This window comes from Polypterus senegalus, chromosome 4 (assembly GCF_016835505.1).
Source record: "Polypterus senegalus isolate Bchr_013 chromosome 4, ASM1683550v1, whole genome shotgun sequence".
In the NCBI taxonomy this organism is placed as follows: domain Eukaryota; kingdom Metazoa; phylum Chordata; class Cladistia; order Polypteriformes; family Polypteridae; genus Polypterus; species Polypterus senegalus.
Window position 1 is genome coordinate 29,094,602 of NC_053157.1, and position 27,212 is coordinate 29,121,813.

The 27,212-nt window shown below is 38.6% G+C and overlaps 1 protein-coding gene across 2 annotated transcripts in view; it reads right to left on the reverse strand.

Moving 5' to 3' along the window:
* myo5b (myosin VB) overlaps positions 1 to 27,212 on the reverse strand; it is a 537,981-nt gene that overhangs the window by 131,042 nt on the left and 379,727 nt on the right. For both annotated transcript variants that reach the window (XM_039750391.1, XM_039750392.1), the window contains exon 14: positions 18,488 to 18,571. In XM_039750391.1, the coding sequence (XP_039606325.1) occupies positions 18,488 to 18,571 (84 nt within the window). The remainder of the gene's footprint in view (positions 1 to 18,487; positions 18,572 to 27,212) is intronic.

Consider the following 27,212-nt stretch of genomic DNA (forward strand, 5'->3'; position numbering starts at 1 on the left):
CCTTTATTTGAACACAGGACTGTGCTTGTGTGTTTGTGTTGGGGTTTGGGCTGTTGACTCCCTGGTTTTCAACACAGCATATAAATATATACAAATATACATATCATAATCAGGAAACAAGCAGATACCATAATCACAAAGCATTCTTACCCAAGTAGAATGAATTTAGAATTTAGAATGCATTTTATTGTCACTATACACATGTACAATGAGATTAAAAGCAGCTCCTTCAGTGCAGACATATATGTAGAACACAACAAGTAAATAAATAAATAACAAACAAACAAATGGTGCAAAGTTGCAAAAAAAAGTTCTGCGACACTATATACAAATGGAAAGAATAGTAACTAAACCGAGTTATTGCACATTATTTAAATACTGGAAAGAATAAATAACTATTGCACTATTGGGTTATTGCACAATAATGATGATCATGTGCAGTGAGTAGTGGATGTTGGACCCTGAGAGTAATGATATTGTACAGTATACAGATATTACACAGTTATTATTCAGTACCATTTAGATATTGGATATTGCACAGTTGATGGATAGAAGGAAGTCCAGGGGTTGGGGGGTTAGACTGTGTAGTCAGTGCATGTGTGAGTTTAGAATGGTTATGGCTTTTAGGGAAAAAATTGTTCTTCAGTCCGTTTGTCCTTGTTGTGATGCACCTGTAGCACCTCCCTGAGGGCAGCAGGTCAAACAGATCAGAGCCAGGGTGGGAGCTGTCCTTGATGATGTTTTATGCTCTGCTGAGGCAGTGGGAGGTGTAAATGTCCATCAAGGAGAGGGCAGCTGATGATCTTCTGTGCTGACTTTACTACTCGCTGAAGCCTCTCCCTGTCTGCCATGGTGCAGCTGCCGTACCATACTGTGATACAATACGTCAGCAGGCTTTCGATGGATGAGCAGTAGAAGGTCAGTAGCAGGTTGGAGTCCAGGTTGTGCTTTCTGAGGATCCTCAGGAAGTGTAACCGCTGCTGAGCCTTTTTGATGACTGCTGTGATGTTGTCTGTCCAGGAGATGTCAGCGGAGATAAGGACGCCAAGAAACCGGAAGGTGTGGACCCTCTCCACACACTCGCAGTTGATGTAAAGGGGGGCTAGGGCGGTGCTGTGCCTCCTGAAGTCGACAATCTATAACAATCTATTAGTTAATACTTTCAGGAAATGGCATTACAATAGGGAGCAGGGAGTAAGGAAAACTGTGCTGGTGAGGAGATCATCTTATAGGTGGGCATTAAAGAAGAGCAGTAAGGGTGTGCAGGCTACTATGTGGATGGCTGGGCAGTAGACCGTAGTGAGGCTTATAGGAGGACAGAAGTTTTGTTAGTTGAGAGAGGGCAATGGGTAAGGAAGAGAAGTCAAAGTACTGGTCAGGTTGGCTTGTCAGTGAACTGGCTTTGGCACTCTTAAAAATAAGAAGTGAATGGTGCGACTCAGGATATGCAGCCTGCTGTGACGGCAAGCAGCTGATTGGCTGGAGGACACAATTAAAGGCAATGTTCAAATGGCTGATTGTGCTAATTTTTATTGAAGCAGGGGATAATGGAGGGGGCTGACTTCTACCACAGATCTTTTACACTTGTTTTTTAGTAAAGTAAAAAAAAAAGTTACATGTGCAGTTTAAGAAAAGTGAATGCAAAGAAGCCACTTAAAGCTGTTAACACACAGGCTGATGTACCACCCACGACTTGTTCCCAAGCATGTGCTCGATAGTGTTGGCATAGCCTGTGCCTTCTGGGAACCCTGAATTGTTAAAAGTAAGTTCAGGAAATAGATGTCATGATTATTAACAATTGACAATGGAAAAAGGTAGGAAAAGATAGAAAAGAAGACAATACTCGCATCACACTGCATATTCAAAACTGTACTTGAACAGCTGCTCTCCAAAACGTCTCTTGCCAATCCTAAAGAATGCAGATGCGCTTAGCAAGAACAACAGTGTTTGAAAGCAAGAGAACACAGAGGCAATGCAAACACTGGGAAAGAGCATGGGGTTACTCGGAAAGGCAATCTATTTGATCATTAAAATGCTATTTAAATTCAAAAGAGGACAAGCTGTATTGTGATGGCAGAGTTCAACAAACAGCTGTGTGTACGGCTTTCTGATTTTCTGAGGGCTTTCAAAAGAGTGAAGAGCGTAATGCAGATTTAAATGTGGCATTCCATATCATACAACCTTTATTCTCAAATCTTCAATCTATCATTTTTAGTGTAATACCCAAGAAAGCCTGCCTCACAACCACAAGTTTCCAAGTTCAGTCTTGTTGTCTTTTCACACTCATTGTTTAACCTTAAGCAAATCATTCACCCTGCTTGTATAAAAAATATGTGCAAACAGTAGAACTATGCATCAGGAGTAAAGTACCTTGGAATGATGGTCACTACATAAAGGCACTATATAAAACAGAGTTTGATCAGACTTAATAATCTAATTCAGCAGTGGTTCCTGTGCCACCAACATTATGGTATACTGTCCAGTGTATTAACCAGTAAGCCGCACTGCCTCCACACTTGATACACTTGCTGTGGCACTAATCTACGGTGCCTATTAAAAGTATTCACCCCCGTTGGAAGTTTTCCCATTTTATTGTTATACACACTGAATCACAGTGGATTTAACTTGACGTTTTTGTCATTGGTCAACAGAAAAAGACTCTTTAATGTCATAGTGAAAACATATCTCTGAAAAGGGGTCTACATTAGTTAATTACAAGTATATTTTTGTCCCTTATGTCATACGGATCTAAGTTTTATTTAAGTTCTATTGCCAGATATGAAATACTTCCGATAGATAGATAGATAGATAGATAGATAGATAGATAGATAGATAGATAGATAGATAGATAGATAGATAGATAGATAGATAGATAGATAGATAGATAGATAGATAGATAGATAGATAGATAGATACTTTATTAATCCCAAGGGGAAATTCCAAACTTTTCCTGAATTCATAAGCTAAAGATTCTCTCTGGGAAACTGGATGCAATGATACTTTAAGTCAGGAATTAACATTCTGTGTACCCAACCTGAAAAGACGTTGCTCATGTTTAACTGTTCAGGAAGAGTGGATTTAATTGACCCCGAACTAATCCCTGTAGTGTCTGCTATCTCACACACCATCACTCTTTGACAGTCAATTTAGAGTAGTTACGTTGTGATCCAGTTTTATGCATTTTTGTTCAGTGATGACCCTTGACTAGCTGTAATTTTAATGTAAACTAGCCAACATTAATACATTAATATATATTTACATTAATAAATAACTGTAAATACATAAGAGATGAAATACACACTGAACTCATCCAAAAATAACTTGGGTGTTTAATACCGAATCAAATTTTTTTATTTTATTTTATTGATTTTATTAAAATCAAATAACATTCAATACACATAACTCAAGTTTTTCCAAAAAAAAAAAAAGGGTTCAAAACAAATCAACCCCCACCCCTGAGAAAGGCAGCCATGCCAGCAGAGTAAAACTTTACGCTAGTAAAAATAAGTGAATAGATAAATTAATAAATGAATAAAAATAAATGGAGTAAAAGAGGGGAGAGAACCTGCTTCCTCAGTTTAAAAGCTTATTCTAAAATGTTATTGATTAGTTCCTGCCAGGTTTTGAAAAGGTTTTGTCCATTTGTCCTCTTAACAGGTAACCAGGGCTTGTCTGATTTTCACAAGTTCGTTGAAATCAGGTTAAGTGAAGAAAGTGCAGAGAGGCCTACGTGCGAAGTTTGCTGGCAGCAGACTCATCTAGAATTTCAGTGCACAATGTCTATTGCACAAGGCAAGGCAAGCTGTAAATACGTGAGCTTTCTTATTTTTGGTAATGCGATGGGCAACAAGATGATGCTCTGAGTGCCTGCTGACTTGTAGTACAGACACACTAGAATGTTTTTTGTAAAGCCTCAAGATTTTCATTTTATCATTTAAAAATGTTGAATGATTTACTTCCGCAAGTAACATGTTTTGTTTCCAAATGGCTTTTCAGCTGAATGCTTCATTATTTTGTTTTGTTTACAGCACACTGCAGATAACACACAATGGCTGTTGGTAACCAAGCGTCATGGTCAAAGTAAGTGTGTACAGTACCTCAAAAAATCAAGAATGTACAATCTTTTAACATTCCTGTTTGGTTCAGGTTTTTAAGATGAATCTTGTGAGGTTGCTATGGAAAGGAAGAGCTCATAATAATAATAATGATAAAAATAATACATTTTATTTAAAGGTGCCTTTCATGGCATTCAAAGACACTTTACAATAAGCAAAAGAAAACAATACAATACAAATGTTTAAAATAAAATAACAAATATAATAATAAATGTATAAAAACCATAGAGTCAAGATCAAAATGAGGTAAATAGGCAAGTTTAAAATGATAAGTTTTAAGTCTAGATTTGAAAGTGGAAAGTGGATCAATGCTGCGAAAATCTTGGAGGAGGGAGTTCCAAAGACGTAAAGCAACAAAGCTAAAAGATCTAAAGCTCATGGTAGATAAACGAGCAGAGGGCATAACAAGGAGGTTTGAATAAGAAGATCTAAGAGTACGAGCGGGCGTATAAATGTGTAACAGATCCAAGAGATATTGAAGTGCCAAATTATGAAGAGCTTTGAATGTTAATAGCAAAATCTTGAAATCAATACGATATTTAAAAGGAAGCGAGTGGAGTTCACATAGAACCGGAGTAATATGTTCAATGGAGGTGGTTCTGGTAATAGCAGCAGAATTCGGAACCAGCTGAAGCCTATGCAAAAGCTTGCGAGGAAGGCCAACCAGAATAGAATTATATTAATCAATGTGAGATGAAGATGGTTTATATTGCGAAGGTGAAAACATGCAGACCAAGTAATATTATTAATGTGTGCTTTGAAAGATAGACTGCTGTCAAGGATGGCACCCAAATTCATAATCTGCAGAGAACTAGGGTAGGTGATGCTCTGGAACATTTCAGGAACTTGTTCATTGGCTTTCTTAATAACCTGTATAACAGGATGTCATCTATTCACAACTTATGTCAGTCATTTCAATTCCTCAGTACGCAGGAGCAAAAATGACCCTTTAACAGGGTGCAGAGCTGAAATCTGCAATGAGTAGCTCCCTGAAAATGATGATTGATTTAACTTTTTTTTTTATAAACTTAAGCAGACAGTTCATCTAGGGTGTCCAGCAACTCTCAGGTTGAAAAACATCAATTTAGACTCCTCTCCCAGTGGTAACATTTTCTTCTGACATTAATAACAAAGGTTGACCAGATCTTGGGTCATCATCATAATATGGACTTCCACAATAAAACTCTCCGGTGTATCTCTTGACTGTGACATACTGTACAAAGGGAATGACCCCAGTACATGTTGAATAGGCAAGAATTAATTTCTGAAAGTGTTTTGTTCATCAGTGTTCAAAATCCAGTGGTAACATGTTACTTAATTTAGTGCTTTTCAGTATGCAGTTTGACAACTTGGTGCTGAAGCAAGAGAACATGTCTTTAACTGCAAAGGTTATATACTAACTTAAAAAAAATTGTGAGACATTTATTTTAGTGAGCAGGGCTAGAAAATGAGATGCAGTCAAAAAACGGAAGAGATTTGTCTATCAGCAGACCCAATACAAATTCAAAAATTTTTGTCAAAAAATCATTGGCAAAAAATGAGATTGCTTAAGAAAAACTAGCTCAAAATCACATGCTATTCTTTAAGAGGTTTATCTACAAACATGAATTATGGAAGAAAACGGGCTGTGCATTTCAGTCGACCGTGCTAGTAATAATATGGTTACTGAGAAAAATGGAGACACCCTTGAAAATCAAAATGGCATTGTGGAAAAATGCAAAAATAATGAAACACTACTAAATAAGTGTTGTGGGTAGAAAATCTGTAAATTTTTGTCTAAATTTTCATTATGTTTTGCTCAAGACAACACTAGATGAATTTACAAAAAGGACACATCAAAGCATATCCTCTTTCCAATTGTACCTCACTTTTAACACGGCTGTTCAGACAAAAAGAGGAAGACATGACGATGCCTCAGGCTATCAATTACTTTATAACCTGAGAAATGATGGGCATCTGGGACAACAAGTTGCTAAATGGGTTTACAGCCTGGGAAAGGAGACATGCTAGTAGGTGCTAAGCAACATTGAGATGTTTTATTGTTTGGGAAAATGGACGAGTGAATTCCTTCATTATATTGACAGCCAGCCAATTGGAATAATTTTTTGTAAGCTTTTTCTAAAGACTATATATATTCAGACTTTGCTATCCACATTTTCTGTTATGCTTTTCTCTAGTGGTATTATTATTATTCCTGTAATAAATTTCATGCTGTTTTTAACTTTCTATGCATTGTCTTAATGTCTAGAGTGATTGAAGTAATAAGGTAGATTTCTTTGAGCACCTGGTGATGGGAACAGTACGTAAAGTAAGGCACTCTTGGCTAATAAATGGCCTATAGTCAAGAATGCTGAGCCTTTGTATCTATACTAATAAAAGGCAAAGCCCTCACTGACTCACTCACTGACTCATCACTAATTCTCTAACTTCCCGTGTAGGTAGAAATTCTACGCGTAATGGTCATTACTAGAACCTATTTTTTTGTCCATATACTATAATAGACTTCTGCTCGTAATTTAGTGCCTGCCCATATAAGGCCGTCCGTCAGGGGCAAACCAATAGAAACACTGCCGCTAAATATTCACGGGTGAAGGACTGTGCTTATGCAGACGAAGATGAGATGGTCAGGGTGGTGTTTGGCACAAACTCAGCGAAACTGCAAGAGAAACTTTTAAGTGCCGGGTCTTAGCTAACATTAAATACAGCTGTGGACATCGTAGGAGATGGCACAAGCACAGCTGGGAACCTTCGATGCATGTACACCAAGCGGCTCACGTGAACTGACGCAGTGCACAGACAAAAAGCAACAGTTCCAAAGAGTGCTGAACAAAAAACAAATTACACAAATGAGAAGGCAGCAAAAAAATATGAAGCGTCTAACACATACAAGCATATTCATAAGTGTAGCTTCTGCGGAAACAAAGCACACGGTGGAAAAAGTCAATGTCCTGCTAAATGAAGACAGTGTAAAAAAAAAAACCTGTGCATGCAGTGTGTCACGTCTCAGATAAAGAGGAAGACGAGCTGTTTATTGATGCAGTAAGAAATGAATCGATGAATGAAACCTGTCATCTTTACAACGATTGACCAACACGGAATGTAACTTGAACACAACACATCCTACAAATACGAACCTGACTGAAAGAAATAATGATAATCAAATCCTTGATGACAGCAACACTCACAAAACAATTTCTATATATTGACAATCATGTTACGTTATTTTTAAAATGTTCCCTTTTCTTTTTCATAACTTCTTTAACACACTATATATATATATATATATATATATATATATATATATATATATATATCAAAATCTATATATATATCCCGATCTACATATTCTCAAATAGACAAACCACATGCCATGGCGCAATGGAAGAGGCTTCGCCTCTAGCGCCAGCGTTCGAGGTTTGATTCCGGAGAGGGGGTGCACTGAGTATGTACGCCTGATGACCCCAAAGTTAGAGTCAAACACGTGTCGCGTACTCTTTGCATTATTTCACAGTAAAACTGTTTCAATATATATATATACATACATACAGTGGTGTGAAAAACAATTTACCCCTTCCTGATTTCTTATTCTTTTGCATGTTTGTCACACAAAATGTTTCTGATCATCAAACACATTTAACCATTAGTCAAATATGCAGTTGTGTAAACACAAAATGCAGTTTTTAAATGATGGTTTTATTATTTAGGGAGAAAAAAAAATCCAAACCTACATGGCCCTGTGTGAAAAAGTAATTGCCCCTTGTTAAAAAATAACCTAACTGTGGCGTATCACACCTGAGTTCAATTTCCGTAGCCACCCCCAGGCCTGATTACTGCCACACCTGTTTCAATCAAGAAATCACTTCAATAGGAGCTGCCTGACACAGAGAAGTAGACCAAAAGCACCTCAAAAGCTAGACATCATGCCAAGATCCAAAGAAATTCAGGAACAAATGAGAACAGAAGTAATTGAGATCTGTCAGTCTGGTAAAGGTTATAAAGCCATTTCTAAAGCTTTGGGACTCCAGCGAACCACAGTGAGAGCCATTATCCACAAATGGCAAAAACATGGAACAGTGGTGAACCTTCCCAGGAGTGGCCGGCCGACCGACCAAAATTACCCCAAGAGCGCAGAGACGACTCATCCGAGAGGTCACAAAAGACCCCAGGACAACATCTAAAGAACTGCAGGCCTCACTTGCCTCAATTAAGGTCAGTATTCACGACTCCACCATAAGAAAGAGACTGGGCAAAACGGCCTGCATGGCAGATTTCCAAGATGCAAACCACTGTTAAGCAAAAGAACATTAGGGCTCGTCTCAATTTTGCTAAGAAACATCTCAATGATTGCCAAGACTTTTGGGAAAATACCTTGTGGACTGATGAGACAAAAGTTGAACTTTTTGAAAGGCAAATGTCCCGTTACATCTGGCGTAAAAGGAACACAGCATTTCAGAAAAAGAACATCATACCAACAGTAAAATACATGCAAAAGAATAAGAAATCAGGAAGGGGGCAAATAGTTTTTCACACCACTGTATATATATATATATATATATATATTTATGACAGCAACACTCATAACAGTGACAAAACAATTAAATTGACAATCATGTTGCGTTATTTTCAAAATGTTTCCTTTTCTTTTTCATTACTTCTTTAACACACTACTTCTCCGCTGCGAAGCGCGGGTATTTTGCTAGTATTTAAATATATTATTGGAGACCAAAAATAATATTTAGGTCTGAGTAGGATATATCTGGTTGGATAATGGATGGATGGATATTTTTTAAAAAATCGAATGTTGTTTGTGCCAGTCTCTTAAAGTTCTGAGAGAGTGACAGGCTGTGTTATTCCTAAGGCATTTGTGTGGTTTAAAGTGCTAGAAGTTAACCAGCTGTGTATGTGTGTGTCATTCATGGGGCACTGTTGTGGTTAGGGTCAGTGTGTATGTGTAAATTCATGTATGTGATAATCTTAAGGTGGAACAGTAGACCAACCCGGTAACGAATGTGATGATTACACTTACCCCTAGGTAAGATGTAAGTAGAGGGAAATACCACGATAATACAATAAGTTTATTTGCAAAAATGAACCAGAAACTTTAAATCCTCCCTTCACAAACCACCAATGGAATCAATGATGATTGCAAAAGATGTAAATGGAGGCCGAGGAAAATTTTAAAAACATTAGAAATTATAAAAGGTTAGTAATGCACACATTTTAGCACAAAGGAGCTAATATTTGGCCACAAAAAAAAAGAGCTATAGAAAGTCCCTTTCAGGTTCAGGCTCAAAACTATTTGGTTACCCCTTGTATATACTAACAGGTAATTATTTCTACAGAACAAAACCTAAAGGAGTGGTTTGGCTCAAAATCATTTTTTTTTTTTTTTTTAGCATTTTTCAGTTACTGTGATCACTGATAAAACTTATGTTTACCCAAGCATTATACTTTCCTTGCACCTAAGGTATATGTAGAAAAAAAAATAAAAGTAAATAGCAATCCAAACTAGAATAGCCATTAATCTTATACATTTTATTTGACTGCCCTTTTATGCCCATTAACACACTAAATAATAAATCCATTAAAGACTCTTTTTCCTAGCAGAGCATAAAAATTCTGAAAAATGAATGCATTAAATATTACCTTTTTAAAAAGTTTTATTAAAGCTTGTAACTTCCTAAAAAGTAATGCCTCACATACACTACAAATGCAGCCATTGGAATAAAACAGTTTCAAGGCATACAGAAAATGAAAGAGAGGGATGAACAGCAGACGTCTATTTCTCATTGTTCTGTTCAGTCCTACACTGTGCTCATGATACTGTAACAAAGCACTAGGTGTGCGGTTTGATGTATGGAGACAGCTGATTCTACGGAATGAGAGGCAGAAAAACAACAAAGGCAATCAGGCCCTTGTCCTCATTCTCCGTCAAATATCAACAGATTTGAAAAGCCTTATTAATTACATTATGATAGTTACAAAACTGATAATATATATGATAAAAAACATACTTTTTAAACTGTTTCTTGGTCAATAATCACTATAAATATCCAAAGGCTGGGTGTTCAAGAAAGACCCAGCCGGATGTACTTGAGGAACGTTCTCTTCTGGAGACAAACTGCTCATGTGGACTCTCAGGACAGTACAACTGGTGCATGTCATTGAAAATATTAAAAATAGGTTAATAAGACAATCCTGTTAGCTGCCAGATGAAGACAAGCTAAACCTTGGCTCTTAACAGGCCTCAGGATAGGTAGCATCTGGTCATAAGCCGTGATGAAGAGAAATGGAGCTAACTTGTTCATTATGTGCTGCTATAGGCGCCTCCTGAGACAGTGATGTGTATAGGGAGGCAATCAAGGAAAGCGCTATCCAAAACAGAAGAGCAGATATAATTGGGCACTGCGGACTTTCTCACTTTGAAAAGTAAAATGGAGCTTGATACTGAGTGGCCAGTTTATTAGGCACATCAGTCCTTTCCACCAACTTGACAGCTTGGTTAAAATATCATGCTGCCTTGCCTTTATTGTCCACAAAGCAAACATTTGTTTTGTTCCAGTCAAGAATACTGAACAACACACTGTAAAAAACAGAATCAAGACAAACCAGCTTTTACATGTCATAAGCAATGCGATGACCAAAGTGTTTAATGACTTCATAAAGTGTACAACATAATTTATAGGACATAAAAATAAAAGACAATGTTCCATAAATCACAAAACTGAATCTTTTTTCAGCAACTGGTGACAACGGTTAGCTTAAGCAATATCCTTCATTCTGCTACTACTTCTGTGAATCCAGGTTAAGTCTGTTGACTCCACTCGTAATCCAGGGGTTAAACAATGAGGTGGTCCAAACATGCAAATATCTGGGTATGTACCTGAACAGCAACATGGATCAGATTGTGTTTTGTCATAGTAGGGTCCTTGGGTGACCCTTTTCCCCTTTGTACTCTTTATTATGCCCTAAATATCATATTTTTACCAGTTTGTCAGGTTTGACTACTATTGTAGTTCAACATTTCCCCATTTCTTTTACATGCTATAATCCCAAGTAACTAGAAAGAATACCGGAACAGGCAGTAGAAAAACTTACGGATTTTTTCATGTATTATAGATAATATGCCCAAATAATAAACACAATACGAGTATGACAAAAACATCATTACAACCTCATTAGCAGTTCATCTTGTGACCATATGCTTACTATAAGGTGGTTGTCTATCTTATGTTGATTAGTCTCTGGCCTGTATCCACCTAAATTTAAAGGAATGCAGTGGCTTCTCGACACACATCTCGAATTAATGTAGGGCTGCAGCCCCCAGTGACTCCACTTAGGCATGGCCCAGCACCCAGATCCAGCTTTGTTTCTGCCAGCTTTTTCTCCAGTTTCAATGGACTCTACTAGATGACTTTCTACACTAATCAGAAGATAACAGAGCATGTTCTTTGAACTCCACAACATACAAAACTGCACTTTCAGTGTGATACAGTATTTATGCAGTCCAACCTGACCATAGTGTCTGTCTTTGAAGTTCTTAATGGACTGCTCTTGGTGAAACTTCCCACTCTCATCATAATGAAATATACTGGACTCACAAAGTACTCAGACCCTTTCACTTTTTTTACATTTTGTTATGTTGCAGTCTTATACCAAAACAATTTAAATTCATTTTCCCAACAAATACAGCAATATTGAAAACCCAGGAATGACAAAATGGAATCAGGATCATTTAATTTTCTGCAGATTTATTTGAAATAAAAAGTGATATGTTCCATTGGCAAAAGTATTCTGACCCTTTCAGTGTTATAATGTTCAAATGAATTGATCATCATTGAGATGTTTCTATACCTTGTTTGGAGTTCCCATGAGGTTTATTCAATTGATTGGACACAATTACGAGTATATTAAGCAGACATCTGTCTATAGAAGGTCCTACAGTTGTCAATTGTGTTATAGAGCAAAAACTAAGCTATGCGATTGAAGAGACTGCCTGTAAGACATAGAGACAGGATTGTGTTGAGGTTCTTGGCACAGTTGCCTTTATGATTCTTAAATGGAAAAAATTTGGATGACCTCTAATCTTCCCAGAGACGTTCCAACTGAACAATTGCTTAAGACCAGTCAGTCAGTCATTGTCCAACCTGCTATATCCTAACACAGGGTCACAGGGGTCTGCTGGAGCCAATCCCAGCCAACACAGGGCACAAGGCAGGAACAAATCCCGGGCAGGGTACCAGCCCACTGCAGGGCCCACACACACCCACACCCACATACCAAGCACACACTAGGGACAATTTAGAATCGTCAATGCACCTAACCTGCATGTCTTTGGACTGTGGGAGGAAACCGGAGCACCCGGAGGAAACCCACGTAGACACGGGGAGAACATGCAAACTCCATGCAGGGAGGACAAAGGAAGCAAACCCAGGTCTCCTTATTGCGAGGCAGCAGCGCTACCACTGCGCCACCGTGCCATCCATAAGAACCACCATTCTAAGAAAAATGGTAAGAATGGGATGGTCAGTTTAGTTGAGCTCCACAGAACTGTTACAGAGATGAAAGAAGCTTCCAGAAGTACAGCCATCACTGCAAGAATCCACTGATCTGAACTATATGACAGACTGGGTAGACAGCAGCCTCTCCTCAGTAAAAGGAATATGGAAGCCCACTTGGAGTTTGCAAGAAGGCGCCTAAAGTTTTCTCAGACTGTGAGAAACAAGATTATCTGGGCTAATGAAACCAAGATTAGTGTCATGTCTGGGGGAAAGCAGACACTGCTCCTTACCTGTACAATGCCATTCTAATGGTGAAGCATGGAGGTGGCAGTATCATGCTGTGGTGTTGTTTCTCAGTGGCAAACACCGGGAGATTAGATAGAGTTGAGGGACCTCAGACTGGGTTAAAGGTTCACTTCTGAAGAGGACAATGATGCTAAGTACAAAGCAAAGAGAACACAGGGGTGGCTTAGGGACAATTCAGGGAATGCCGTTAAGTTGCCAGGCCTGAGAAGGGGCTTGAACCCAATCAAACATCACTGAAGAGACCTGAAAACAGCTATTTCCTGACAATCTCTATCCAAAGTGACAGAGCTTCAGAGGATCTGCAGAGAAGAATGGCAGGAAACCCCAAATCCAGGTGTGTGAAGCATATCACATCATACTCAAGAAGATTCCAGGCTGGAATCGCTGCCAAAGGGGCTCCAAGAAGTACTGAGTAAAGGATCTGAATGTGTCTATGCACTTTCTGTATCCACTGTATGTGTCAAATCATATAGAGTTGTTTGTATTTTTTCCTTGCATCTCAAATCAATGCACAGAATCATGGTCCTCTATATTTGATCCTAGCTGCATCGTGTGACATCAGCAATGTGATCTGCCTTCATCATCATAGTTATAAAAGCTCCAATTAGCCTTCTCTCAGATTCACTGAGGCCTCTTCAGGGAACCCAGCATAGCATACAACTAACATGATATGACATGACCATAACATGATGAGGAATGAATTGCTAAATAATGTTGATGGCCACAGCTGAAAAGGGGCATTTGCTTTAATGGTACTTTTACCCCTTGTTTACACATGAGCTTTAACTTTTACTTCAGCTAATTGTGATGTAACAGCGAAAAAAGAATACAATTTTATATTGGAACCCCATTGTCCTGTCATGATGTTAAACAAATGAAAGCAGCAATGTATATGTCCTTAAGAGAGTGACAAAGAGTCATAGGCCACCCCATGATCAATCCTCTCAAATCTCATGAGCACTCACACTTCACAACGTCTCTACCCCTGCAAGTCCTGATTTGTACCAGATCTTTGAAGGAAGAAAAGGGATGTGCGTATGGCTTTAGTATCTCTAAAGGTGAGCATTACACCAACCCAGCAAAATCTAATGACTTTCCCCTAACACACGGAGCACTGAAGTATATTTTTCTGATAATTACATACAAAATAACACCTTGGACGTTTTTTAAAACTGCCTATTTATGATAGCTGCTCGCTCATTAAAATATCAAATGGCTGCCTGGAGCAAAATCTTTGTCTTTCGTTATCAGGCTCAGAATAAAAGGTTTATGTTCATACAAATTCTGTACCACTAGAAAAGGACACCATGAATCACTTAATCAATTAATAGTTACGGCTGTGGAAGAAAAATGAAATAATGTGGTGACTTTTTTCAATTTGAATGTAATGGGCCTATACTAGTCACTTTGATTTAAACAGTCTAATGGAAAGCTTTGTAGAAAACGATGTGCTCTGGAGAGCACAGGAATGAAGTGAACTCCCTCAGCTGCCATGGAAAAGTTATTAATGGGAAGAGAGAATAAAATTGAATGACGGGTATGAATGTGATGGGTGGTTAAGTCAGAGGACTGAACTTATTAGTTCTCCTAAAAAGAGGCTCAAACATTTATAGTGGATGCATGACAGATTTATTACAATGATGAAAAAAGTTGATACTAAAAGTCGTTGCAACTGCTTACCAACGAGTCAATTTAAAGTTGTGTAAAACATCACACTCAGTGTTTAAAAAAAAACTTTCTCTAAAGAACACCAAATCCTTTAAACTCTTTAAATTTTAATAAACACTTAAAAAAACAGATAGTAGATGGACAATATGGGCATATGTGGTAGATTTATGAGTGTGGCCAGCAAAGGTCTCGCACCTCTGCATGGGGAGTTTCTGCCTTGTGAAATGAATGGGTGGATGTTGTGGTGGAGTGAGTTACGGCACAAGTTCCAAAATGAATGTTGGGGTGCCATTCAGGCCATACTATAAATCCTGCTAGGGCAACATTATTGAAAAGTGCTTTACAGGCTAAGGATTACACAGATGTGTAGATCACTTTAAAACTACAAGGGTTCTTTTAAAAACCTAAATGTACAAAAACCCCTCTCTTGGGTAGTACAACTGGGAGGCCACCCTTGGACCCTATATTTGGGGAGGCTTTAATACATACTGTACGTTACTCCTCTTTTGTGAACATCATTAATATTCAGCTTCGAAATTGCAATCTTCAAAGATATCCCAAAGGTCCTAGGAAAGATGCCAACACTGCAGCACCCTTGCAAATGAAATTCTTTTGGTGAATAACACTAGGATTTAGAACATCATGCAATAGTAAAAAAAAATAACTGGAGATAACTGCTGCATATTTAGTAAATCCTAAGTATAACAAAATTTGGAAATGTAATGGCTGGAAAGGAAATCTGCCTTGGGTTGATGAAGTTGTACAGGTTGTGAGATTATCAGGGCCATCATCTCATGTGTCCGATTCCTACCGTATACTGTCACGTAGAAGCAACGTAACGACACAAACTTTATGTAATCTACCCATTTTACTTTAAAATACTGCTTATGGTTTACAAAGTCTTAAATAATCTGCTCCATCCTATATTTCAGAATACATTTCACCTTACACTCCAAATCGTAACCTTAGATCTTCAAATGAGTGTATGCTTATAATTCCAAGAGCTAAACTTAAACGAAGTGGTGAGACGGCCTTCTGCTGTTATGCACCTAAAATCTGGAGTAGCTTACCGACAGAAATTCGCCAGGCTAATATGGTGGAGCTCTTTAAAAAAAACTGCTAAAAAAACCATTATTTAAACATGGCTTTCACATAGCTTCATTTTAGTGTAACAGTGATATTCTGTATATGCATTTAATTATCCACAATCCATACTAATCCCTACTTTCTCTGCTGTTCTTATTCCAGTTCTGATCAAAGCACCTTGCAGTCCCTACATTAATGGATTGAAGGCCAGATGTTCACATGGCCGTCATCATCTAATTCCTGCACGTGAAGCCTGAAAACCATGAGGACTGATTGAGATCATTTATGTTAGGTAGTATGTCTAGTGGGGGCTGGGTGGTCTTGTGGCCTCGGGACACCTGCAGATTTTGTTTAAAATTACAAAAGTAACAAAAGCACTTGTGATAAAGGCGCCCAACCCGGCACAGACTGACGCAGAGGCACGTGTAAAACACACAGGCTTTTTATTTTAGTTACCAACCGCGGGGCACATCTTCCCCGTGTCCCAAAGGCCCAACACAGTCCCAAAAGCACGTAACCACAATGGCAACAACTCTTCCACCTTGCACCAACACTCCTCCCAGGCAACCTCATCCTCTTCCTCCCGATTCCGGCCCTTGAGTGGTGGAGGCTGGCCCGTTTTATAGCCCACCCGGAAGTGTTTGACCATCTGGTCCCAAATGCACCTCCGGGTGGGTCTGATGTGCTCGTCCAGCAGGGTTCTTGAGACTCGGCAGCACCCCCAAGTGGCCATCCCAGCTCCCAACCAGGCTGTGGAAGACTCCATCTCCCATGGAGCCAAGTGGGAGGCTGGGGAATCATCGTCGGCCCGGGAGGCTGCCACCAAGCGTCCTGGGGGAGGTATTGAGCTGTCCAAAGTTGCTTCCCAGGAACATACATAGCAGGGGCTTCCCGGCTGGGTTCCATCACACACTTTATACTGACTTTTTTCTGTCTGGTTTAAATGATGCAGAAGCTTCTCTAGGAAGTAGCCTCTGTCCTTCAGTCACCGAGAATGTATCCCATTTATGAAATTTATCCCATTATTGAGGTTCAGATTGTTCCACTATACCTTTAAATAAATACGATCATTTAAAGATTTACATGCTATCAGCTATATGCTAAAGATGCTCTTGTACTGTATATTCATATCTATAAAAGATTTGTCTCAACAAAGAACTGTTCACATATCTTTGACTATAGTGCAGAACTAATATCTTGAATGGTATGTTTCTTAGATGACTTTATTAAAAAAGTTTCTTAGATACTTGCTGGAGCCCAGAGAACATTTATTTATATAATGATGATGAAGAAAGGATGAAGGATCTGGGATTAAGATTTTTTTTCTCTTAATAATAGATAGACAGATAGTAAAGGCACAGACAGACAGACAGATAGATAGATAGACAGACAGACAGTAAAGGCACTATATGACAGACAGACAGACAGATAGATAGATAGACAGACAGACAGTAAAGGCACTATATGACAGACAGATAGATAGTAAAGGCACAGACAGACAGACAGACAGAAAAGGCACTATATGACAGACAGACTGACAGACAGATAGATAGTAAAGGCACAGACAGACAGACAGACAGTAAAGGCACTATATGACAGACAGTAAAGGCACTATATGACAGGCAGGCAGATAGATAGATAGATAGATAGATAGATAGATAGATAGATAGATAGATAGATAGATAGGTAGATAGATAGATAGATAGATAGATAGATAGATAAGGCACAGACAGACAGACAGTAAAGGCACTATATGACAGACAGACAGATAGTAAAGGCACAGACAGACAGACAGACAGACAGACAGACAGATAGATAGATAGATAGAAAAGGCACAGGCAGACAGATACTTGCTGGAGCCCAGAGAGCATTTATTTATATAATGATGATGAATAAAGGATGAAGGATCTGGGATTAAGATTTTTGTTCTCTTAATAATAGATAGATAGATAGATAGTAAAGGCACAGACAGACAGACAGACAGACAGACAGATAGATAGATAGATAGATAGATAGATAGATAGATAGATAGATAGATAGATAGATAGATAGATAGATAGATGGATTTAAGAAAAAAGAACAGAAGGTGAGCAGGATGCGATGGGTCATTTTCTTAATGGCTTTATGTTCCTTACAGAGGAGCAGGGCACAACACACTCTCTGTCTCTACAGTTGCTCGATATTCTTAGTAGAATGTCATAGCAAAATGTGAATGGGAAGGTCAAAACTCTTGCATTAATGGACCTGCAGAAAACTGTCAATATACTTTGTTGAACACAAGAATGTTTAAACGTCTCAAAAAGGAAAGCCTCTGCTGATTTTTCTTAGCCATAGGAGAAGTGAAGAGCCATTTGAGAACATTCCTTCACGTTAAAGGTAAAACTAATCTATTAAAGAAAAAGAAGAAGAAGATGATGGTGATGAAGTAGAGACTGTGCTGATTAGTCAAGACATCAAAAATGGTTAGTGGAGAGGTCAAGCTTGACTGAATGCAAACTATCACTGCCTACACATCTGCAAGGAAGCACAATGTTTCCTTGATAACTGAAACAACGATGAACAAAAACATATCAAAAATAAATATTATATCATGAAACCAAAAATATGCATAGCTAAGCAAGATTTATCGATTACACCTCCATTAAAAATGCTTTATTTCATACTGAAGTATTAATTTTAGGTACCTAGCATTGCTGCAACTAAAACTGTACCCAAAGATAATTTCTGATACAAGTAAAAGTACTTAGACTTGCACTGTTACATTTATAATATCGTTAAAATCTAAATGCTCATCTAGTAATGATGACTTACCTTACTGGCTTTCAGAATGTTAATCTGCTCTTCATAAACGGTGTCCCTGTTTTTCTCTAAAAAGCCATCAGACTGGTATTCAACCTGCCAGAACACAAAGTCAGTTAAAGCAGCCATTACCACTTAAATATGCCCTTGCATTAACTGTAGTCCTTCTTAAATAAGACCTCTTCTTCTAGAAATGCTAAATAAAGAGGAAGAAATCTCTGTGCAAGACTCAAATCAAGCCAAGCTTTGAAAGGGAGAGTTAAAACACATGTATCACACATATTTAAGAACAAATTAAGTCTTTGATGTCTGGGAAATCAAATTATAAAAAGAAGCTGTTCAGTTCAGAAGTATCTAGCTGGATTTTTTAAATTTTTTTATAAACTGAGAAATATCAATGTGATGGTTATCATCAAAAGAAGCTTTACACCCTGAAAAAAAAAGCTTTTTCAGCTTTACCAGAATCAAAATTAATATGACATTTTCCAACTGAAGGTCAAGGAGGTATGAGCCTGTTCTTGCATCTTAGCAGGGACCAACCCTGGAAGGAGTGCCAGTCCATCCCAGGATCCAATTGTGTAAAAACTCAATCAGAATCAGTTTAACATGGTCCTGGAGGGCCACAGTGGCTGCAGGTTTTCATTCTAACCCTTTTCTTAATTGGTGACTAGTTTTTAAGATTTGTTCACATGAACTTCTTCATCATTTCTCTGAAATGCTTCATTTCTTTCCTTAAATGGCACAAAAAACATGAATTGAAATGTGAAGAGAGTGACCAAACAGAAGACCAACTAAGTCAGGACCTCAGACCCCAATCAGATGCTTAATTAGGTGCCGATTCTTGTTGTTAATTAAACTCGTTCTTTAATTCGATAGCTTGTTGCTGCTGTCATTGTGCAATGGCATACATTTTGAAAATTGATGATTTTCTCTTTTCTAAGAGCACTTTTAAAATGTTTTGGGCATCTGAGCAGATCAACATTCCTGAGACTTTCATCTTTCTGTATTTTCAAATATTGTGTAATGGACACAGTTTGCTGGTCATGGTTTGGCACATTTTGTATCTCATTATTGTTTGGCTGCTAATTGAGGAAAACAAAACAATTAAGGGGTCTGAGTCTTCAAGAACAAGTCAATTAAAATGAATTCAAAAGAAGTTAATTAGCAGCAAAAACTGGTGACTAATTAAGAAAAGGGTTAGAATGAAAACCTGCAGCCACTGCGGTCCTTCATGACCGGTGTTTGAGACCATTGGACTAAACAGAGAAAAACCGCACACAGCAATGTGGAAAACAAGTAGACTCCACACTGCAGGATTTGAACGTAAGCATGGGGGATATTTGAAGCCACAGTGGTAGCCGCTGCCCCACAGCTGCTGTGTAGAAGTAAAAAGTATGCACCACAAATACAAATTGTCCATTTATCCTATTTACTTTGGCACATTCAGTAAGGAAAGACGCAAAAGCAATACAATTCTGAAATATGTAGACCTAACAAAAATCTTTCATAGCGTCTCTACATTTGGTAACATTACCATCATTGAGAAATCATCTCAATAATCAATATTAATAAGGATATCATGGCTTCCCTCCTTCTGAGGAGACACCGGAAGAGTAGCCACTTATCCGGCTGCCCTAAATCATCTTAGTTTATTCCAGGGAGCCAGTGTTTATCTCAGTAACATCTGGAGAAATAGTCTGTATGGAATTCAAGTCCACTTCCAGGCACAATTACAAACAGCCCTTATTTTATAAAGGACCTTTGTTTAGTGAAAGGCACTTAACAGGAACATGGCTTTGGCACAGCTGTAGAAATACCAGGTAAAGTATGCCAGGGGAGGACTAATCTGCCAACTTTAGGGTTTAAAGCCTTAACCACCAGACCATGCAGACTGCCCCACATGGATAGCCAATCCAGCTAACAGGGAAATCTTTGAGATGTTGGAGACAACTGATCTCTAGTGGAAGACCTGGCAACAATGAGGAGAATGTTATATTGGCATGGATGGATCTCACCACGTCAGTGGAATGGAAAACTGTAAAAAGCTAAGGGTGTTAATGACACACATACTTACAGGAGAATGACGTGACTTCACAGCTGAAATGTTTATTTCATCCTGAAGTATTAGTTTTGGGTATCTAGCATTGTTGCAAACTTTCCCTTTCAGCATGGAAATAACCTTTACCTTTTTTTTTTCCTTTGCAGATGCACACTGACAAAGTCCTGCACTAACTCAACTGTTAAGTACGTTATACATAAACTGAAGTAAAATATGAATATGGACTGAACGGACGAATGAAGTCATAAATGAGGTACGGGGATATTCACTACAAATATATTTTGGAGGAAGACAAAAGTCAAAATGGAAGCTAAAGAACAAACATTTGCATTTTCTCAAACCCTCTTAAACCAATTTATGATAAGGCCACCTGCAGAGCCGGGGACAAGAAGAGGATCACCTTAGACAGGGAGTGAAGTCTGTAGCCAGACTCAAATATACAACTGGAGCCAATTAAACTAACCTGCATGTGTTTGGGGTGGTGGAGGAAACACGAGGACAGCGTCCAAAAATCAGGACACTTGATCTACAAGGCAGCAACCTTTTCTTTATATATTGTAGTGAGCAGCATCCTAATGATACTTTACAAGAACAGAAATCTACTGTAACTATTTACAGTCACATTACACCCTGCAAGTTATGATATAAGCAATTTAAACAACTTCCTCAGAATCAGATGACACATCGGCAGCAGGGACTGAACAAACTAGCTTGTTGTTTAAAGAGTTGGGGGTCCTAATACAGTAGCGAACTACAATGGTGAGATTAGAATGGCAAATATTTCTAGAATATAATAGAAGTAAGTCACATACAGTTTATAACTGAAACTTTCATAAATGATATCAGTAGGGCAAAAGACTGACAGGATCATCTCATGGTCACAAATATATAATATTACAGCGGATTCAGAATGTATTTATGGAGGAATATTTCGGACAAAATGAAATAAATAAATAAATGCGTAAATAAATAAAAGTACTGTGAAATGTGAGCATAAATAGATGTGTCACGAAATATGTTTTTCGTTGCTTATTTATTTCTTTCATTTTGTCCGTAACATTCCTGCAAACCGTCATGAAATACGGCTTGAAATAAAACTGTCACTTTCACTCGTCAAAGTTGAGAGAATGGGCTCTAACACGCCCTCTAGTTACTGATTGGTGAATCGATAGCACAAGAATTAATTAGAAAAATGCTTACTACTGCTGATTAAATGGATTCTGCCGAAGATATTACGTATTTCAGAGAGAGAATTGAAGATTTATCGGAAGAAATGACAATGTTGGCGGCCCTTTTAGAGCTGTGTATTTGGCCCTTGTTTTAAGAGTATAAAGTCAGTTGCATATTCGCAGCTACTTTTTCAAACAACTGTACAGCTCTGATCAGTGGTAAAGTTGTTCAGTTCAAAATATTAGTTGGAGCTGCTTTGGGCATTCCATGTCAAAGTACCTGCACTAATACAGCCGTTGCAGCCTACCGTATATCAAACTGGCTCATTCGCCTTGTGATCGTCTTCTCCGATACACCATATAGATCTGCAATCTGTCGTACTTTTAAACCGCATAACAGAAGGTGTTCTATTGACTCAGCTGGAATGTCAAAGGATGGACGGCCAGAGCAGGGAACTGCGTCACCTGAACTGGAGTGTAGTCGAGTCCGTTCCACCTGTTCTTCGATAATTTCAAAAACAGTTTAATCTATACCGGAGTCTAAAAGGGCCGCCAACATTGTAATTTCTTCCGATAAATCTTCAATTCTCTCTCTGAAATACGTAATATCTTCGTATATCGATTCACCAATCAGTAACTAGAGGGCGTGTTAGAGCCCACCCTCTCAACTTTGACGAGTGAAAGTGACAGTTTTATTTCAAGCCGTATTTCATGACGGTTTGCAGGAATGTTACGGACAAAATGAAATAAATAAATAAGCAACGAAAAATATATTTCGTGACACATTTATTTATTTATGCTCTCATTTCATGACATATTTATTTATTAAGGCTCTCATTTCATGACACATTTATTTATTTATGCTCGCATTTCACAGTACTTTTATTTATTTACGCATTTATTTATTTATTTCATTTTGTCCGAAATATTCCTCCATATGTATTCAGACTCTCCCGACTTTCTGTACATTTTATTGTGTATTGAGTAATTTTAAATGGATAAATTTGCCATTTTTACTAATCATTATATATTCAATAACATATAATAACAAAGTGAAAACATGTTTTCAAAAAGGTTTACAAATTCATTAAAAATTAAAAACTGAACTCTCTCATTCGTATAGTACTGTATAAGCATTCAAACCCTTAATTTGGTATTTTGTTGAAGCCCCTTTGGTAGTTATTACAGCTTTGAGTCTGCTTGGATAAGTATCTACAAGTTGTGCACACCTAGATTTGGGCAGACCCTCTTAATCCCCGTTAGATGGAATGGGACATGTCTGTAAACGGCCATCTTCAGGTCTCTCCACAGATGTTCTACGAGATTTAAGTTGGGGACTTGGCTGGGCCACTCAATGATAGTCAGACTTGTCCCATAACCACTCCTGTGTTGTCTTGGTTGTATTCTATAAGGTCAGTGAGGCATGTGTCCTGAAGCCAAACTAACATTGTCTTGGCTGTATGCTTCAGGCCATTGACATCCTGAAAGGTGAACTACTACCCCAGTCTGAGGTCAGTTGCACTCTCTAGCAGGTTTTCTATAAGGACCTTTCTGTATTTGGATTCATCTTTCCCTCAGTTCTAATCAGTCTTCCTGTCATTGCCACTGTGAAGCACCCCCATAGCTTGATGCTGCCAACACCCTGTTTCACATTTAGGGATGGTATTAGGCAGGTGATGTGCAGTGCCTGGTTTTCTCCAGACATGGCACTTGGAGTGCTGCCAAAAAGTGTTCAGTTTTTGTCTCATCAGACCAGAGAATCGTTTTTCTCATGCTGTCAGAGTCCTTTAAATGCCATCATTTGCTTTTTACTCAAGGGTGGCTTCTGACTAGCCACTCTACCATAAAAGCCTGATTGAAGGAATGCTTCTCAGATGTTCGCATTGTACGTTATACACAATCATTCTTCAGCTTACTTGTTTTGTCAGGGCAACCTGCCTTTAGAGAATTATCCATCCACCTGTCTTCTTAGGCGGAGTGGTGGCTCGGAGGCTAGGGATCTGCACTGATCAGAAGGCTGTCGGTTCAAATCCCGTAAACGCCAAAAGTGACTCTACTCTGTTGGGCCCTTGAGCAAGGCCCTTAACCTGCAATTGCTCCATCCTGGATATGACACTAATCTGCATCCAGCCCAGCATGTGGGCCCTCCAACCTGTAGGGAAAAACCTGGGGGTTGGTGGCAGAATTGGCACTCCTGCCACCATAAAAAATGTTACACTGTTCCATTCCATCTGAACTTGTGTGGTGCTGAGGTTTCAGCCGTTGCATGGCTGCACTCGAGTCCTAATCTGGGATCCTGAGATGGTTTGTCATGTGGTGGGTGCGGCAATGCGCTTTATCAGCACACGCTCCTAACCTCACTATCTTCTATACACTATTTTTAACATTACAGTGTCATGGTGAACTGAAAACTTATTGTTATTTAAGTGAACTTTGCATTTCAAGTTCAAGTTAAGTGTCACATATACACAGTGTAGTACAACTCTTATTCGAATGTCCAACCAACATGCAACACATCAACACTCTCCAGCTCCATTAGTAAAATGTGAACCTAACCTTTATACTTCAGACTGGGTGTCAAATTTTTAAATATAATACCAGTTTTAAGTGTAACATACAATTGTCTGAAATTTTGTCAATGCTTTTTTTTGAGTCAATGGAGCGTTCTGATTTATACATACATGCTACTTTAACTGAAGATTCTAAACCGGCAAAGTACGATTAAGTGTACCCTGTGATGGTTTCCTTTCTGTCAGATGTTGGTTGCTGCGTTACATTTAATGATGCCTAGAATAGGCACTGGCTCCCTGCAATACTATACTGAAAAAAGCTAACTTAAAAAACAGAAGTCTGGTGTCATGCATGTGAGCACTAGGGACAGCTTAAGAGTTCTGGTAATTTTATTTTGCTCCACAGGGTGGCACTGTTTACTAACACCACTTCTCTTCCTCCCTCTACAGACCAGCAGATTGATGGCTTTAACACCAATGATGTGTGGTGGGCGTCCACCTGGACCCGCCTCTTCCTGTCTAAAGTCCTTAAAAACAGCAGATCTGACATCTTTTGCAGTCAAGATTTAGACTTGCATCTGAAATGATTTTTTTTTTTCCCCCAACACTGTTTGTAAAAACGTGTTTCATTTAATTTCAATTATATGGAGTTTAACTATGTGTGCCTCAAAACTTTATCAGTCTCTGTTTTCTATCTTACAGTGGATACTTTCATAAAAATATTAAGTCTAGTGAACAAATAACTTCCAGCAAACAGTAGTGACTATTAAGGTAAGAGAAGTTTTAAAAGTAGGTCTGGAAGCTGTACTCCGAGCCGTGAGAAAGAAATAAGAGATGTTCAAAAATAAAAAACACACCTGAAAAATTCATAGGTTGTCAGCTTTTCACATCCTGCATACATATTTAACCAAAGCCATATTCTCAGAAAGAGATATTCTCAGTTGTTGTCATGTACCAAAAAAAAGAAGAAAAAAACAGCAATAAAAGTGTTTGATTTAATTCTTAAAGGAGGCGACTGTTGTGTGTTGTGATGGTCCACTGAAGGCTTACGGCTCTTGGGGTGTGGACTTGTTTTCTAGCTCAGACATTTTGTGTGTTCTCCCCTTGTATCCTGAGATGGACTGGCGTGCCATCTGAGGTTGTTTCATGCACTTTGTAACTGATACTGTTGGGATCCTGCAAAGGGTCACGAAGGTTTAAAAAAATAACTCAACAGAAGAATGACATAGTCTTTAGAGCAAAACAACAGTTATGTACTTTTCAAAGTATACTTTACGGTTCAGCAAAATTAACTCAATTAAATCACAGGAGTTTTGAAAGGTGGCATTAGAACATTAGAACAATCTCAACGAGATCAAGGCCAAAACTTAATTGTTCAAAAAAACCATTGAGTCGAGTTTTGAAAGTCCCTAAAGTCCTTCTGTCTACCATATTATGTGGTCACTTATTCTAAGTGTCTGTGGTGCTCTGGGTATAGATAAACTTCCAAATATTTATGTGAAATTTACCCTTAACAAGTTTTCAACTGTTTCCCCCTGTTCTTGAACAGTCTCAATCCACTGGACTAATTCTCTTCATAATTTTAGACATTTCAATCATGTCTCATCTTGACTTTTAGGTTTAAACTGTAAAGGCTCAGCTCTTTTAATCTTTCTTCAAAATTCATCCCCTGCAGCCCTGGAATCAGCCTAGTTGCGCGTCTCTGGACCTTTTCTAGCACTACTATGTCCATTTTGTGACCTGGAGACCAAAACTGCACACAGTACTCCAAATGAGGCCTCACCAGTGTGTTATAAAGCTTGAGCAGAACCTCCTTGAACTTGTACTTCACACTATCAGGGCGCTATATAACCTGACATTCTGTTATCCTTCTCAATGGCTTCTGAACACTGTCTGGAAGTTGATAGTGTCAAGTCCACTATGACTCCTAAATCCTTCTCATAAAGTGTACTCTCGATTTTTAGACTTTCCAATGTGTATTCAAACCTGACATTTTTACACACAGCTGGAATCTTCAGCCAGCCTAATGCAGTCAAATTTGAAACGGAGTAGATATCACAGGAAATATTTTACAGAAAGCAATCAGAGCTGAGCGCCTTCCAAAAAGCATAAAGCCCTCAAACCAGGGACTCCCGTTTTCTTGTTACTTCCTAAAGACATCCTCGTTAGGTCACTATCAACATCAACGTGACTCTGTGTGAATAAGTGTCGGTGTGGCTGAGCTGGCATCCTGACCAAGGTTGGTTCCTGTCAAGACAGTATTAGGAGGGTTTCATTATGGATAGATAAATAGGAAATCAACTTGCAAATTAATTCTTTGCTTTCTTGGATAAACTGGAACATATTAAGAAAGAATAATATATATTTTTCACTGAAAAAAAACCACACAATCACTTTTATAGATTGTAAAAGAAAAACTGCAGCCTTTTTAAGTGTTAAGTGCTTTTAGGCTGTTCTTAAATCTCATTGGGAAAGTAAAATGTTAAAAGTTCAAAGTTCGTTTGCAAATTAAAAAAAAAAACAGTGGTCATTTTCAAGCACAGGATGAAGCCAAAAATTTAAAGAAACAAGAGAGCAGTAAACTTCACAATGCCTCCAGTGGTGATTTATTATGCAGACTATAAGAAAAGAAGTTCAAGTGAACATAAAGAAAACCTCCATTAATCCATCCATTGACTGAACTTCCATCCATCCATTTTCCAACCCGCTGAATCCAAATACAGGGTCACGGTGGTCTGCTGGAGCCAATCCCAGCTAACACAGGGCACAAGGCAGGAACCAATCCCGGGCAGGGTGCCAACCCACCACAGGACACACACAAACACACCCACACACACACCAAGCACACACTAGGGCCAATTTAGAATCGCCAATCCACCTAACCTGCATGTCTTTGGATTGTGGGAGGAAACTGGAGTGCCCGGAGGAAACCCACGCAGACACGGGGAGAACATGCAAACTCCACGCAGGGAGGACCCGGGAAGCGAACCCGGGTCTCC